Here is a 12,262-nt window from a genome sequence, read left to right as displayed (position 1 = left end):
TTGTGTTGACATGTTCCGCGCGCGTGGGAACCCGGATCGGCTTCGGCAGGGGCCGACCCTAGCGCAGAGCTCGCCCGGGGATTACGTTTGTAGGTTCCGCCTTGGAGCAACTTCAAGCCAACGTCAAGACAGCGACGCAGCTCCTTCCCATCCCTTCCATACCCCCTTCACCCTCGCGACGATGGCAGATAAGATGGACGTGGATGCGGTCAGCGGCGCGCGAGAGGAGGAGACGGTGGGTCCAGCGCCCGATCTGCCGCCCGAGAGAAGTCGGTTCACGCGAACAGCATATGGTCATGGAGGAGACTGACGAACCCGCGCAGTTATCATCAACAACTTCGACCTGATCCGGCAGGCCGTCGATGCCTTCGACTCGCGCTTCATCCTCCGCGCGCTCCGGTCCATCTCGACCCTGCGCAAGTCAGACAAGTTCGCGGAGGCGATTGTGCAAGGCGTGCGCACCGCCTTCCCCAAGCCGACCATGGGCGCGCGGAAGGTACTGGAGGACATGCTGCCCGAGAACGTGACGGCGATGCAGAATGGCACTTCTTCAAGTGGTGAGGACAAGAAGAGGGATGGCAGCACCGAGGAGCAGCAGCTGCCCGAGATCTGGGCTTATCTGGGCATCCTGGTCCAGGTATGGGCATATTCCATCCTTCAACGGGTGGTCCGGACGCTGACACATCCGCATAGGTGTATCTCTACGACTCGCAGCAATTCCAAGACGGCGCCGACTTCAGCACCAACTTCGTCGAGAAGATCCGCTCCTGGAACCGGCGCACACTCGACCAAATCGGCGCAAAGGCATACTTCTACTACTCTCTCTTCCACGAGTCGCTCGATCCCAAGCCACCGTCAAAACAGTCACCTGTCATCGAAGTCCGCCCGAAATTGCTTGCGGCTCTGCGCTCAGCTGTATTAAGAAAGGACAACGATACACAGGCCGCCGCCACAGTCCTGCTACTCCGGAACTACATCATCACAGCAGACATCACACAGGCAGACCTTCTTGTAGCACAGACGCAGTTCCCGTCTGCTGCTAGCAACAACCAGGTATGCCGTTACCTCTACTACCTTGGCCGCATCCGCGCCATCCAGCTCGCCTACACCGAAGCGCACGATCACCTCGAATCCGCCACTCGCAAGTCGCCTACCGCTGGTCCCGCGGTTGGTTTCTACCAGCAGTCCATGAAGCTCCTCATCGTCGTCGAGCTTCTCATGGGTGACATTCCTGAGCGTTCGGTCTTCCGCCAACCGGCCCTTGAGACCGCCCTTTACCCATACTTCAAGCTCGTGCAGGCCGTGCGAGTTGGCGACCTGCAAGCCTTCCTGCGATGCGTGACCAACAACGAGGGCCAGTTCCGGAAAGACGGTACATACACGCTCATCCTCCGACTTCGCCAGAACGTCATCAAGACTGGTGTTCGTATGCTTTCGCTGTCCTACTCCCGCATCTCCCTCCGCGACATCTGCACACGCCTGCACATCAGCAGCGAGGAATCTGCAGAGTACATCACCGCCAAAGCCATCCGCGACGGCGTCATCGAAGCAACGTTAGACCACCAGAATGGCCACATGGTTACCAACCCTCAACGCGACGCGTATTCCACCACCGAGCCGAGCGAAGCCTTCCATGCGCGAATCGAGGCGCTGCTGAACTTGCGTGACGAGTGTGTAATGGCGATGAGATACCCGATGAATAAGCACAGGCAAGAGCTGAGTGAGGCGGCAAAGGCAAGGGAACGCGAGAAAGAGCTGGCCAAGGAGATCATTGAGGGCGAAGGAGATGACGCCGATGGTGATGAAGGAGGGTTTGAGGGGATGTAGGGGTGTGCCAGTATCCAGCAGACTATGAGCATTTGGCGAGACGACACAAAACACGGCATAGCGTCGCGGGTGCGTGTATAATAGAGGCTACTAAAGCAAGGAATGATGTTGATCAGAGACATTTCCAAACCCTCCCACGCGGTCAGTGGCTTCCGTTTCGAGACTTGATAAGCTGTCTCGTGCCTTTCTCAGTCCGAAAATTGAGCCGCCTGAACAAACGAAACGTGTCGAGCAGACCGACATCGGTTGCTGCGGCAGCCATGTCTTACGAGCAGCAAGATCCTACCTTAGACGCTGACATTCAGAACACAGCTGCATGACCGCTGGACTCGATCAATCGCACAGCAAGCAAACATCACATGAACCCAACAGAAGCGATTGTTCATTAAAATTCCACCATCGACTTGTCATACCTCATGAACTTGACAACTTCTCATGAAGTCTGATAAGTCGCTTGGGCATCCTGCCAGATACCGAGCAGAGACTCCATCTTCCAAATCTCCAAATAAGCTGGAGACACATCACCTGGGCTTCTCTTCCAAAGTAGGACTCGTCCCCTTCTCTCAGCCCGACCAGCCTGGCCAGTTCGGACAGCTTGAACCTGTCAGGCTTCACCACCCCATCCCACGAAGGCCACAGCTACTTCCGCTGTGCAGTGCCTTCGAGTCGGAACGAGCAGCTGGTGAGCACACTGCACAGAACCGATAAAGATGTCGTTGCTGGGGTGGCGGGGTTGATCTTGCGTAAGTTAAGCTCAGATAGTTGTTGTCATCCGTGACACACATCATCATCTGGGCGCTGAAGTACCGCGGATAATGCTGAAGCCCGCTATCCTGCCCTACTGCTCGGCCAACAAGAGAAACACCGTGAGCAGAATGGCGACAAGCCGGGCTTCACCGTCCTCACGGCCGCCGAATCCTTCCCCGTCCCCTTCTACACCTTCGCCGCACCACCGAGCAGCCTCAACAGCACCCTCCAGTTCATCGGTTACTCCGCCATACTCTTCTGGCGCGAACCCGCTTTGCCCTCACCTTGCCTGAAAGCTCTGGCCAAAGCCGAGTCTCGTCATCGCACAACACCAAAGACAGCCCTCGAAGGCCTGCTCGACGTTATAGCAAATTTGGTCTGGAGCGTGCATCCTACCGGTACAAGGCGACCCCCTCCGCGCTTGGAAGTAGAGAGTAGGAGGTGGAGGACGGGAGGTTTCCCTTGATGTTCTCGTCGTCCTCGGTGTAAAGTTTATCCGGGATTTTCCCAAAATGGATGCTGCTTCGTACTCGTTTTCTCTGTTATTCATCCATCCGCAACATGAATGGCCACCATCGCTGCTCCTTAGAGCAGATCGATTGCATCGCTGCATCATGAACAAGCGCTGCGACCATTCCATTGCGAATAACCAGGTCCACGTTCTCTGCTTGTCCGCTTGTCCACTACGTGCGCTGTGCATTGGGGGCCAGCATACCGTGTGCCACTTCGGTCGATTGCTGCCATTAACAGATTGGCGTTACCGGCCTGGAGAGAGCGACTTGCTCTCTAAAGACTGGTGAAGTCCGCGCGAGGTGAGACGGCATCTGACAGACCCACAGTTCCGCCTATGTGAGCCACGTGCAGCCATGGTCTTGCACGAAGCTGACGTTGATGGCTCGTTGCTGATGTGGGAATTCTCTCGAAGTCGAATCTCTGCCTGACATGCCAGCATCACAAGCTGTAAACGCGTCCTGGAATGCGTCGAGCGGCCGATTCCACACAGCTTATTCCGCGAACCCTGCCGGATGCCATAGATCTGGTTTGCGAATAGGTAAGAGAGGTTCGCCAACACTTTTTCGTAACCCGAGCGACTTGACTCTTCGCTTTCTATTGTTACCAACAGGATGGCGCTTCATTTCATTTACAGTCTGTTGCCCCTCCTTATCCTCCGCGGTGCGGCCTCCAATCCAAGCAATGCACCACCACACGGTCGAGTCGATGGCCCAAAGCATCATGGTCCTCCCAAGTGTCATGGTCCAGACTTCGTGCCTGATCACATCTTGCGCTTGACGTACGAGGAGGTCAACATCGGCTGCCAGACTCGACCTTCTGTACTGGTCAATGGCAGCCTGCCGGGTCCTACGTTACGCCTGAAGCCGGGCAAGACCAGCTGGATTCGGGTGTACAATGATATGGAAGACTACAATACAACAATGGTATGCCAGGTCTACCGCTGCTCTTGAGTGCAGCTAATTGCTTCCAGCACTGGCACGGCCTAAGCCAGCGGACAGCGATCTTCTCGGATGGCACACCTTCCGCGAGCCAGTGGCCCATTCCGCCGCTCCACTTCTTCGACTACGAGGTTCGTCCCGAGAAGGACGATGTTGGCACATATTTCTACCATTCCCACGTTGGCTTCCAGATGGCGACTGCATCAGGACCACTGATCGTAGAAGATGGGGGCCAACCTCCCTATGATTACGACGAAGACATGATGGTGCATCTAAGCGATTACTTCAACAAGACAGACACAGCGATTGAACGCGGGCTTGTCGCCGATCCTTTCGTTTGGTCGGGCGAGACAAATGCAGTCTTGATAAACGGCGTCGGCGTTCCGATCGGTGAAGAAGCTGGTAAAGACGGCTGCTGTCGGTTGCCCGTGCTCCATGTTGAGGCAGGCAAGGCGTACCGTATGCGCTTCATTGGGGCAACCGCGTTGTCAATGGTACAACTCGCGTTCGAAGACCATGAGAATCTCACAATCATCAATGCAGACGGGCATTACACCAAGCCGCACTCCGAGCGCTTCATGCAGGTCTCTACCGGCCAACGTTTCGACGTGCTTTTCCAAGCTAAAACGCATGCCGAGCTGGCAGGCAAGAATGACTACCTCATACAGTTTGAGACCAAAGACCGTCCCAGTGTGTACACTGGTTATGGAGTTTTGCGATACGGAGGTGGCAAGAAGATTATTACTCGAGGACCGGACAAGCCGCCAATGTCGCTGCCTAGTGCCACCTACGCATGGCTGGAGTATGCCCTCGAGCCACTGGAACCAAACAACTTCCCCACCTCAGATGATGTGACGAGGCAACTCACCATCTACGACAGGCAGGTATTGACCCAAATTGACATTTGGAGGCTCAACGGCGATCAGTGGAACGACTCGACCATCTACAACACTCCTGGCGATCGTCCGTATCTGATTGATATCTACGAGCGAGGCCCCAAAGCGATCCCGAACTATGAAGCCGCCTTGGACAACAAAGGCTGGGATCCATAGACTTACACCTGGCCGGCCAAGATTGGCGAGGTACTCGAAATTATATGGGTGAACACCGGCAGCTTGGTTGAGGCGAATGGGGGTGTAGACTACCATCCGTTTCATGCCCATGGTGGCCATTACTATGACATTGGCAGTGAGTATCGTGCTGCAGCATGATGTTCGTACGCTAATGCACCTTCAGGCGGAAACGGTACTCACGACCCAGTCGTCAACGAGAAGAAGCTAAAAGGCTACAATCCCGTCCTGCGCGACACCACGAACCTCTATCGATACACCGCAGAGACCAAAGCGGGTATCAACGCTGGATGGAGAGGCTGGCGGCTCCGAGTTGAAGACGCGGGCGTATGGATGATCCACTGCCACATCCTCCAACACATGGCGATGGGAATGCAAAGCGTGTGGGTGATGGGTGATTATGAGCAGATTGCCAGGATACCTCACCCTGACGCTGCTGGCTACTTGCACTATGGCGGCAATGCCTACGGCAACGACACGTTTGCTCCAAGCTACGTGCATCAATTGGATGACTGAGGTTTTGAGGAACATACAACCAAAAGGACACAGGCACAGCGCGTCGGAGAATTGGAGGCTGAGCCACCACGCAGCTAAATCGATCGCCAGCAGGGATGAGCTGGGCGAAGCGCTCGCCAAGCATGTTGGTCCTCCCTGGATGGCGTTCTCAATGCTTCGCTCGTATATTGTGGTATTGCTTGGTCGCACAATCGACCACCCTTCAGATTTTGAGCGCAGCTGGTGCTATAATCCGCAGCTCGTAGTCCAGCAAGGAGCTTCTAATTCCGGGCTCTGCAACACGTCTTCTCATACCGTCTCGGCCGCAAACGTTCACGGGCCTCAGTGTGCACAGCATATCATGAAAGGCTACGCCGGTGAGTAGGTTTTGACATCACAACTAGCTCTGCCAGCTTCCACATCCACAGCATTAGTACTCCTCCGTCTCCAAATAACTCACTCGCAGCAACAACAGCCAGGTCATGGCATCTCTCACGCAACCGATCAAGCAATACGAGATCTTCCAACCCGGGCACTTCCAAACCTCCAAATTTGAGATTCGTCAAAATGGCCATACCATCCTTCACACGAAGCGCAAAGACCGTTTCCTCAAGTCACCAGACGTCCACATCATGTCGCCGGACGGGACCATCCTCGCCGCCTGCATACTTCTGAGTTGGTCGAGAAATCAGCACCTCTACTTGGGCAGTGATCCAGACAATGCCGACAAATCAAATTGCACGCTGCTGGATTGTGAAGGCTTCACGGCTGGGAAGTACAAGTTCTTCTGGCAAGGGCGGGAATATGTTTGGATCAGGACACATGCAAAGGAGCACGGTACGTTAATTCGAGCACTCTAGACTTACAGGTGGTATCTGACCTCCCATATAGGAGCGAGCAGATGGAACAACAAGAGCTTCAAGCTCGTCGGTCAAGCCACCGGGCAAGTGCTGTCCGTGTTCAAGTTCAACAGCGCCATGTTCAAGCACGGAAGACTGGCGGAGATCGATTATTTTGTCGAGTTGGGGCAGCAGCTCGAATTGATGTCAATGGCGGCCATCTTGGGTATCGAGCTGCATATTGTCCGATCCCAGCAGGCGGGCAATGATGTAGGAAGCATCGCCGGGAACGTTTCGGGTATAGTGACAGGTTAGGAAATTACAAGTCGATGGAGGAGTAAGTAGAGATACCCAGTGCGCATCATTCATATCATAGCAATACCAGCTTGCTGTCCTCGTTCGTAATCTTCTTATTCAAAGAGATCCAAGTCTGCTGCCAATGACCTTCATCATCTTTCAACTCAGCTTCCAACCGCTTCCCGTCATTTGCCAGGCGGATGTGCCTTGCACTGGCCACAAACCCACCATGACCTTTCCACCTCAGTCTGCCGTTCTGATTGCTCAGATGGTGGTCGAGATCTAATAATGACCTGCGATGGTGACCATGCGTGTCAGCGCAATCGCAGACCAACGTCGCCGTGCCCTCGAGATGTATGTCTCGAGAGCTGGCACGGAAGGTCCCAGGAGGAACCGTACCTTTCTTCTTGTGGTGGTCAGAGTCGGACGAGGAAGATGAAGAAGAGCTGCTGCTTGAGGAGCTGGAGCCACGGCGCTTGCCCTGCTTCTGCTTATGCTTCTTGCCTTGCTTGCCTCCCTTGCCCTTCTTCTTGTAGGCATCTTCGAGCATGGAGCCACCGATGGCGCCTCCGAGAGTACCGAGCACACCATGGCCCATTTGGTGGCCACCGAAGCCACCTGCCGCTCCGCCGGCCAATGCCCCCATGATCTGTAGCATTCTGTCAATACCAAACGCGCGCGATAAGATCAAATCCCTGATACTTACTCCTCGATCTCCTTCCTGAGGAGGGTTCATTCCTGGAGGACCAATTGGGCCGGCAGACTGGTTGGGATAACCCTGAGCTGGAGGGTAGCCACCATAGCTTTGCGGTGCCTTGTCCTGAGGATACTGTCCTCCGTAAGGCTGTTGCTGCTGTTGCTGATATTGGCCGTAAGCCGGGGGCTGTTGACCGTATGGCTGTTGGCCATACTGCTGTTGCTGCTGCTGAGGAGGATACTGTTGGTATTCTGGTTGGCCGCCGCCATAGTAGCCCGCAGCAGAGCCTGGAGCAGGATTCTGGTAGCCTTGGTTGTATCCTTGATTGTAGCTTTGGTCGTAGCCTTGCCCTGGACCTTGGGGTGGGTGACCTTGTTGTTGGTGGTAGTTGTAGCCTTGGCCTTGGTCGCCGTACTGTCCGTACTGATTGTACTGGTCGCCAGGCGGTGGACCGCCTTGATAACCGTAACCGCTCATGATCTGTTGATGGATGTCTTGTGGGTGTGTGAAACTGCTCAAAAGGATTGTAGGATCTTGGTAGGAAAGGTTTCGCTCTTATGATGGATGTCGTGAGACCACGTTCACGGACGAGCTGAAAGAGCTCCCTCAGCCACAAGCACAGCCACCGCAGTCCTTCGTAACTGCCCGATTTGGTAAGCGTGGTGCCGATGCTGGGACGGCATGTGTTGCGACTGTTCTCCCTTCTCCCTCATACTCGACACCGTATGGCCGAAAGAGATTGGAAGCGGAAGCGACTTCGTTGGCAACAAGAAGATCGGATCTTGAGATACTTCCACGCACAGACAGACTTGCCTCAGGGACCGTGAACAGGAGGCTCATACATCGGCTGTCCGCAAGCATTCCTGGTTGCAAAAAGGATGAAAGGCACAGTAGGCTACAGGCAACATTGACTGCTAGCGTACTCTATGGGCCGAAGCTGCCAGACAGCTGTCCGTTCCACAACACGCATCTTAGCTAGGATAATACAGGTTATCCTTGACAACGGCATCATCTCCAGCCACCGGGATGCCCTTGACTTTGAGTCTCTCCAGTTCCTGCATCTTCATCTCTTGCTGGACCTGTACAAATGGTTGTTAACGGACGTCTGACTCATGCTGGGAAGCTGTTGGAGGAGCCTACCTTCACCCGGTCGGGAACGATCCTCTCCCGTGGAGATGTGATTTTCCAATCTGGAATACCTTCTGGATGGCCGAGATCTGCGAGAGCAATCAGCATTGATCAACGCCTCTGCGAGTCCGGGCGCGACTGCGAGCTTACCACGCAGCGTCTTCTGCTCGACAAGATTTGGATTCTTTCCATCATAGTTGAACGGCTCCTTCAATGATACAGGTGGGTTGGTGATGATTCGAATCTCCCGGCGCAAGTTCTTCGAGGCAGAATGAAGCATGAACGGATGCAAGATGTAGACATCGCCAACCTCACCCGTGGCCTCGTGAAAGCTCTCATCACGAGTCTTGGACGGGTCTGCCACCCATTCACGCCATATCTTGCGACGAGCAGGGTCGCTCTTTGGGATATCGGGCGAGCCGCGCGGTGCCAGGAAAGGCGTGGTGCCGTCTGGATGGTTGTACAGAAGTTCCGCAACCAGCTTGATGCCATCAGTACAGATCACGGTTCCTCCTCCCTTCGGCTTGATGTCGGAGAACAGTGGGATCACTAGAAGCGCCTGTTCCGGGCTGTCCAAGAAGTGCACAAACCAGTCCCCGTCGTTGTGCCAGTTGTCCAGCGTCCTGTAGTCCAGCGGGTCATCTGCACTCGTGCCCGGCTTACCAAAGTTCGGGATCCAACCATCCTTCCTGCGGAAGAATGTAAGCATACGTCGATGGGCCGCGGTTGACTTCGCTGCATCTGCAATACTCACCACTCCTTACACCAGTCGGTCACTTTGTCTTCTCCGCCAACGAGCTCGCACATGGCCGCCCATGCCTTGGGGGCGAACTGTTTTGCGGGCACAACGGAGTGACCCGGCATATTGATCTTCTCGGTCGGCCTGCCATCGATACGTCAGCGGTTGCACATTACCATCACGTCCAGCATGCTTACCATGTTGACTTATCATTCGGCTCCGCACCAATGCGAGTCCAGAAGGAATTCGTCCACGCATCTGACTTCTCCCGTGAAAAGCACTTTGGGATCTTGATGAAGCCATTCTCCAGCCAGAATTGCTTCTGCTCCTCCGTGAGTGGCGGGATGTCGTTCTCGAGGTAAGGCATCTTGGCGGTCGTTGCAGTATTCTAGTACGGTCAGGAAGGATCTTTGCCTCTTCCCGCCTTAATAAAGGTGATGAGCGAGCTGACGTGCATATCATATGATCCGCGCCATCGTGGTGTATTGCCGCGATAGCCATTTAGCCGGTGACGAGTGGGCGGGACAGGTCAGCGGCCGGCGAGCTCCAAAGGAGTAGCTGTATCATCATTCTCCAGCTTCCGATCTTGACTTGTTGTGCCGACTTGCAAAACTCGGAGGCGCGGGAGAAGAGGAGGTTCCTCGAGCGTGCCACCCAGGAATATACCAAACAAAACCACCCACTGCTCAGAAAGAGCCGCGAGCTTTGCACCGCGGCTGGGCGCGTGAATTCCACCTACTTCATACCACACTCACGCCAATCTTTCGCACAGCCATCTCGTTGGCGGTGAGCTTTGCAAGTCTCTGCAAGAGGGCCACGAGGCATGGTGGACGCGACAGACATGAGACGATGGGCGAATGTCACAAGATGGCGGCCATGGCGTAGAGAGCTGCGAGACCAAAACTCTGTTTCCCGAGCTCGGGATCCCGAGCAACCTCATGTCTGCCACTTCTCGGCGAGACGAAACAGCATATAAGGTACATGTGGGAAGATGATCGATTTTGTCTTTCTCTTTTCGCGGACGTTTTGTCTCAACATCTGATTTAGTATGGCAACATCTCTTCTCCGTTTTCGCTCCAGAATTTCTACTGTCCCGCCTATCCACCCTTGGACACAAACAATGCGGCGAGCATCCAGCCTTCCAATGACAATCACGCCTACGGGGCAAGAATACATTGCCGGTCAGCTCAACTCTCGCAACCTCGAGCAAGCAGTTCGCGGCCTTCATGAAGACGGCCTCATCGTGGTGTCCGGCGTGGTCCCGCACGGCGACCTTGACCATTTGAACACGAAGATGGTCCAGGATGCCAGAGCCTTGCAAGCACGCGGGAAAGACATGCCGTTCAACTACAACGTCGGTAACATTCAGCAAGACCCGCCGCCCGTGAAATCTTTCTTTTCATCCTCAATCTTTCTCAATCCCATCGCCAGCCAGATCACAACCTGCATGCTTGGGCCGAAGCCGAAGTGGACTTTCTGCAGTGGCAATACCGCTTTGCCGCCTGTGGAGGGGACCGAGCCACAGCGCCAGCCTGTGCACACGGACGCCGATTACGCTCATCCAACGCATCCGTTCGCGCTCGTGGTCAATGTCCCACTGATCAGATTCACACCCGAAAATGGCAGCACTGAAGTCTGGCTTGGAACACATACCGGTGACCTGGCTGGTCTTCAGGTCCAAGATGGAGCGCATGGCGAACGAGCGAGTGGAAGGATCAAGAAGCACTTGCTCGAGCAGCGGATGACCGTCAGAGGACCTTCTCAGCCGGTCATTGAGAAGGGAAGTATCGTCATCCGAGACCTTCGCTTGTGGCACGCTGGAATGCCAAATCTCTCTCGAGATGAGCGGGTCATGCTTGCTATGAGTAAGTACTGCCTTCCACGAAACGATGTACGAGAGCTGACGGAAGAGTCCACTTTGCGCCGTGGTATCGCAACCAAATGAAGCTGGAGCTCAGTGAGAGCACCAAGCCGATAGTCGAAGGGCAGTCGCAGCTGGAAGTGCCGGTCCAGTGGGTCAGTGAAGAGATGGCAGAGGAACGATATCTGAACAGAGGCTTCGGGAACAGCTACGACTTTGGCCAGATAGCCTGAAGTGTCTAATAGCGTCCACAATTTATTGAGAACATCATGGCCCCACTGCTCGCCAGTGTGTCTGAAGGTCGTTAGCCAACCTTTCAATTGGCCAGCCGGTCTCCTGGCGATATCCGTATAGCCTCCTGACGAGCTCCATTTGCAGCTGTTTGTGCTTGAGATACCGGCAACAGAATGCAATAGGCCCGAATGAGTTCACCATGACCGCTGAACTTCCAGAGGTAAAGGCCAGTCCACAGACATTTACGGCGCACAGTTCGATGTCATCTTCGCATGGCGCGTGCATGCTCCACAGTGATTCTGCGACAATGCAGTACTGTAGAACAGAGACGTGGCAGTCTCGCAGCATCCTGATGATCGGAAAGGAAAGAGCAGTGGGAGACGCTTCGTTGTGGTGATAGGGCGTAAATTGACTGGGGAGAGACACTTTCCAGTCTTGAAACGATTGCTTCGTAGCTGCTCTGCTGTCAATCACGGTTGCTTCCTTTCCAAACATTTCGTTGATCACGTTGGCCAGATGAAGCGAAGCAATATTGAGCTGGTCTTCGTCGTCAAATGCGTCAGTAGGCGTCTGAATGTGGCTCAAATCTATCTTCAGCGGACAGCGATGGATTAGCCCAAAGGTGATCTCCTCTCGAAGGAAGTTAAAGAAGCCTGCCCTAAACAGAGACTGTTTGGTAATCGAGAAGTCCTGATTGCTGGCGAGAGCGAAAGCGCCGGTAAGGTGCCGGTTTGGATCAACGTCTTCAGCCAGGAGCTCATACGAGCGAAGGAGACAAACGGCAGCAAGGGTCTGTCCGTTACTGGAGGTAGTCTCATCGGGGCTGAGGGTAACCAAACGTTTGATGCACTTTTCGTGGAAGCGTGCAGCGGTCGTG

The 12,262-nt window shown here is 54.7% G+C and overlaps 7 protein-coding genes across 7 annotated transcripts; 5 read left to right on the top strand and 2 right to left on the bottom strand.

Annotated features, from left to right (window-relative positions):
- Nucleotides 1-181: 181 nt before the first annotated feature.
- On the top strand, nt 182-1,827 carry RPN3 (26S proteasome non-ATPase regulatory subunit; the record flags this gene model as incomplete). The annotated part of the gene is made up of 3 exons (XM_064803736.1): nt 182-269; nt 324-637; nt 694-1,827. 3 exons carry the CDS (start codon nt 182-184, stop codon nt 1,825-1,827), a joined length of 1,536 nt encoding a protein of 511 aa, XP_064658651.1.
- Nucleotides 1,828-3,698: 1,871 nt separating this feature from the next.
- Nucleotides 3,699-5,077, top strand: LTR77_006493 (uncharacterized protein; the record flags this gene model as incomplete). Its single annotated transcript, XM_064803735.1, has 2 exons — nt 3,699-4,010; nt 4,058-5,077. The coding sequence occupies 2 exons, from the start codon at nt 3,699-3,701 to the stop codon at nt 5,075-5,077; spliced, it is 1,332 nt and encodes a 443-aa protein (XP_064658650.1).
- A 103-nt stretch (nt 5,078-5,180) lies between these two features.
- On the top strand, nt 5,181-5,611 carry LTR77_006492 (uncharacterized protein; the record flags this gene model as incomplete). Its single annotated transcript, XM_064803734.1, has 2 exons — nt 5,181-5,241; nt 5,262-5,611. The coding sequence occupies 2 exons, from the start codon at nt 5,181-5,183 to the stop codon at nt 5,609-5,611; spliced, it is 411 nt and encodes a 136-aa protein (XP_064658649.1).
- Nucleotides 5,612-6,072: 461 nt separating this feature from the next.
- Nucleotides 6,073-6,744, top strand: LTR77_006491 (uncharacterized protein; the record flags this gene model as incomplete). Its single annotated transcript, XM_064803733.1, has 2 exons — nt 6,073-6,427; nt 6,482-6,744. The coding sequence occupies 2 exons, from the start codon at nt 6,073-6,075 to the stop codon at nt 6,742-6,744; spliced, it is 618 nt and encodes a 205-aa protein (XP_064658648.1).
- A 55-nt stretch (nt 6,745-6,799) lies between these two features.
- LTR77_006490 (uncharacterized protein) lies at nt 6,800-7,900 on the bottom strand (the record flags this gene model as incomplete). Its single annotated transcript, XM_064803732.1, has 2 exons — nt 6,800-7,375; nt 7,433-7,900. 2 exons carry the CDS (start codon nt 7,898-7,900, stop codon nt 6,800-6,802), a joined length of 1,044 nt encoding a protein of 347 aa, XP_064658647.1.
- Nucleotides 7,901-8,394: 494 nt separating this feature from the next.
- LTR77_006489 (uncharacterized protein) lies at nt 8,395-9,657 on the bottom strand (the record flags this gene model as incomplete). The annotated part of the gene is made up of 5 exons (XM_064803731.1): nt 8,395-8,502; nt 8,564-8,640; nt 8,702-9,240; nt 9,306-9,434; nt 9,488-9,657. The coding sequence occupies 5 exons, from the start codon at nt 9,655-9,657 to the stop codon at nt 8,395-8,397; spliced, it is 1,023 nt and encodes a 340-aa protein (XP_064658646.1).
- A 753-nt stretch (nt 9,658-10,410) lies between these two features.
- LTR77_006488 (uncharacterized protein) lies at nt 10,411-11,384 on the top strand (the record flags this gene model as incomplete). Its single annotated transcript, XM_064803730.1, has 2 exons — nt 10,411-11,155; nt 11,203-11,384. 2 exons carry the CDS (start codon nt 10,411-10,413, stop codon nt 11,382-11,384), a joined length of 927 nt encoding a protein of 308 aa, XP_064658645.1.
- Between the last annotated feature and the right edge of the window lie 878 nt (nt 11,385-12,262).

Source organism: Saxophila tyrrhenica (genome assembly GCF_035928015.1).
Source record: "Saxophila tyrrhenica strain CCFEE 5935 chromosome Unknown scaffold_9, whole genome shotgun sequence".
NCBI lineage: Eukaryota > Fungi > Ascomycota > Dothideomycetes > Mycosphaerellales > Extremaceae > Saxophila > Saxophila tyrrhenica.
This window is presented reverse-complemented; position numbering and strand designations above follow the sequence as displayed.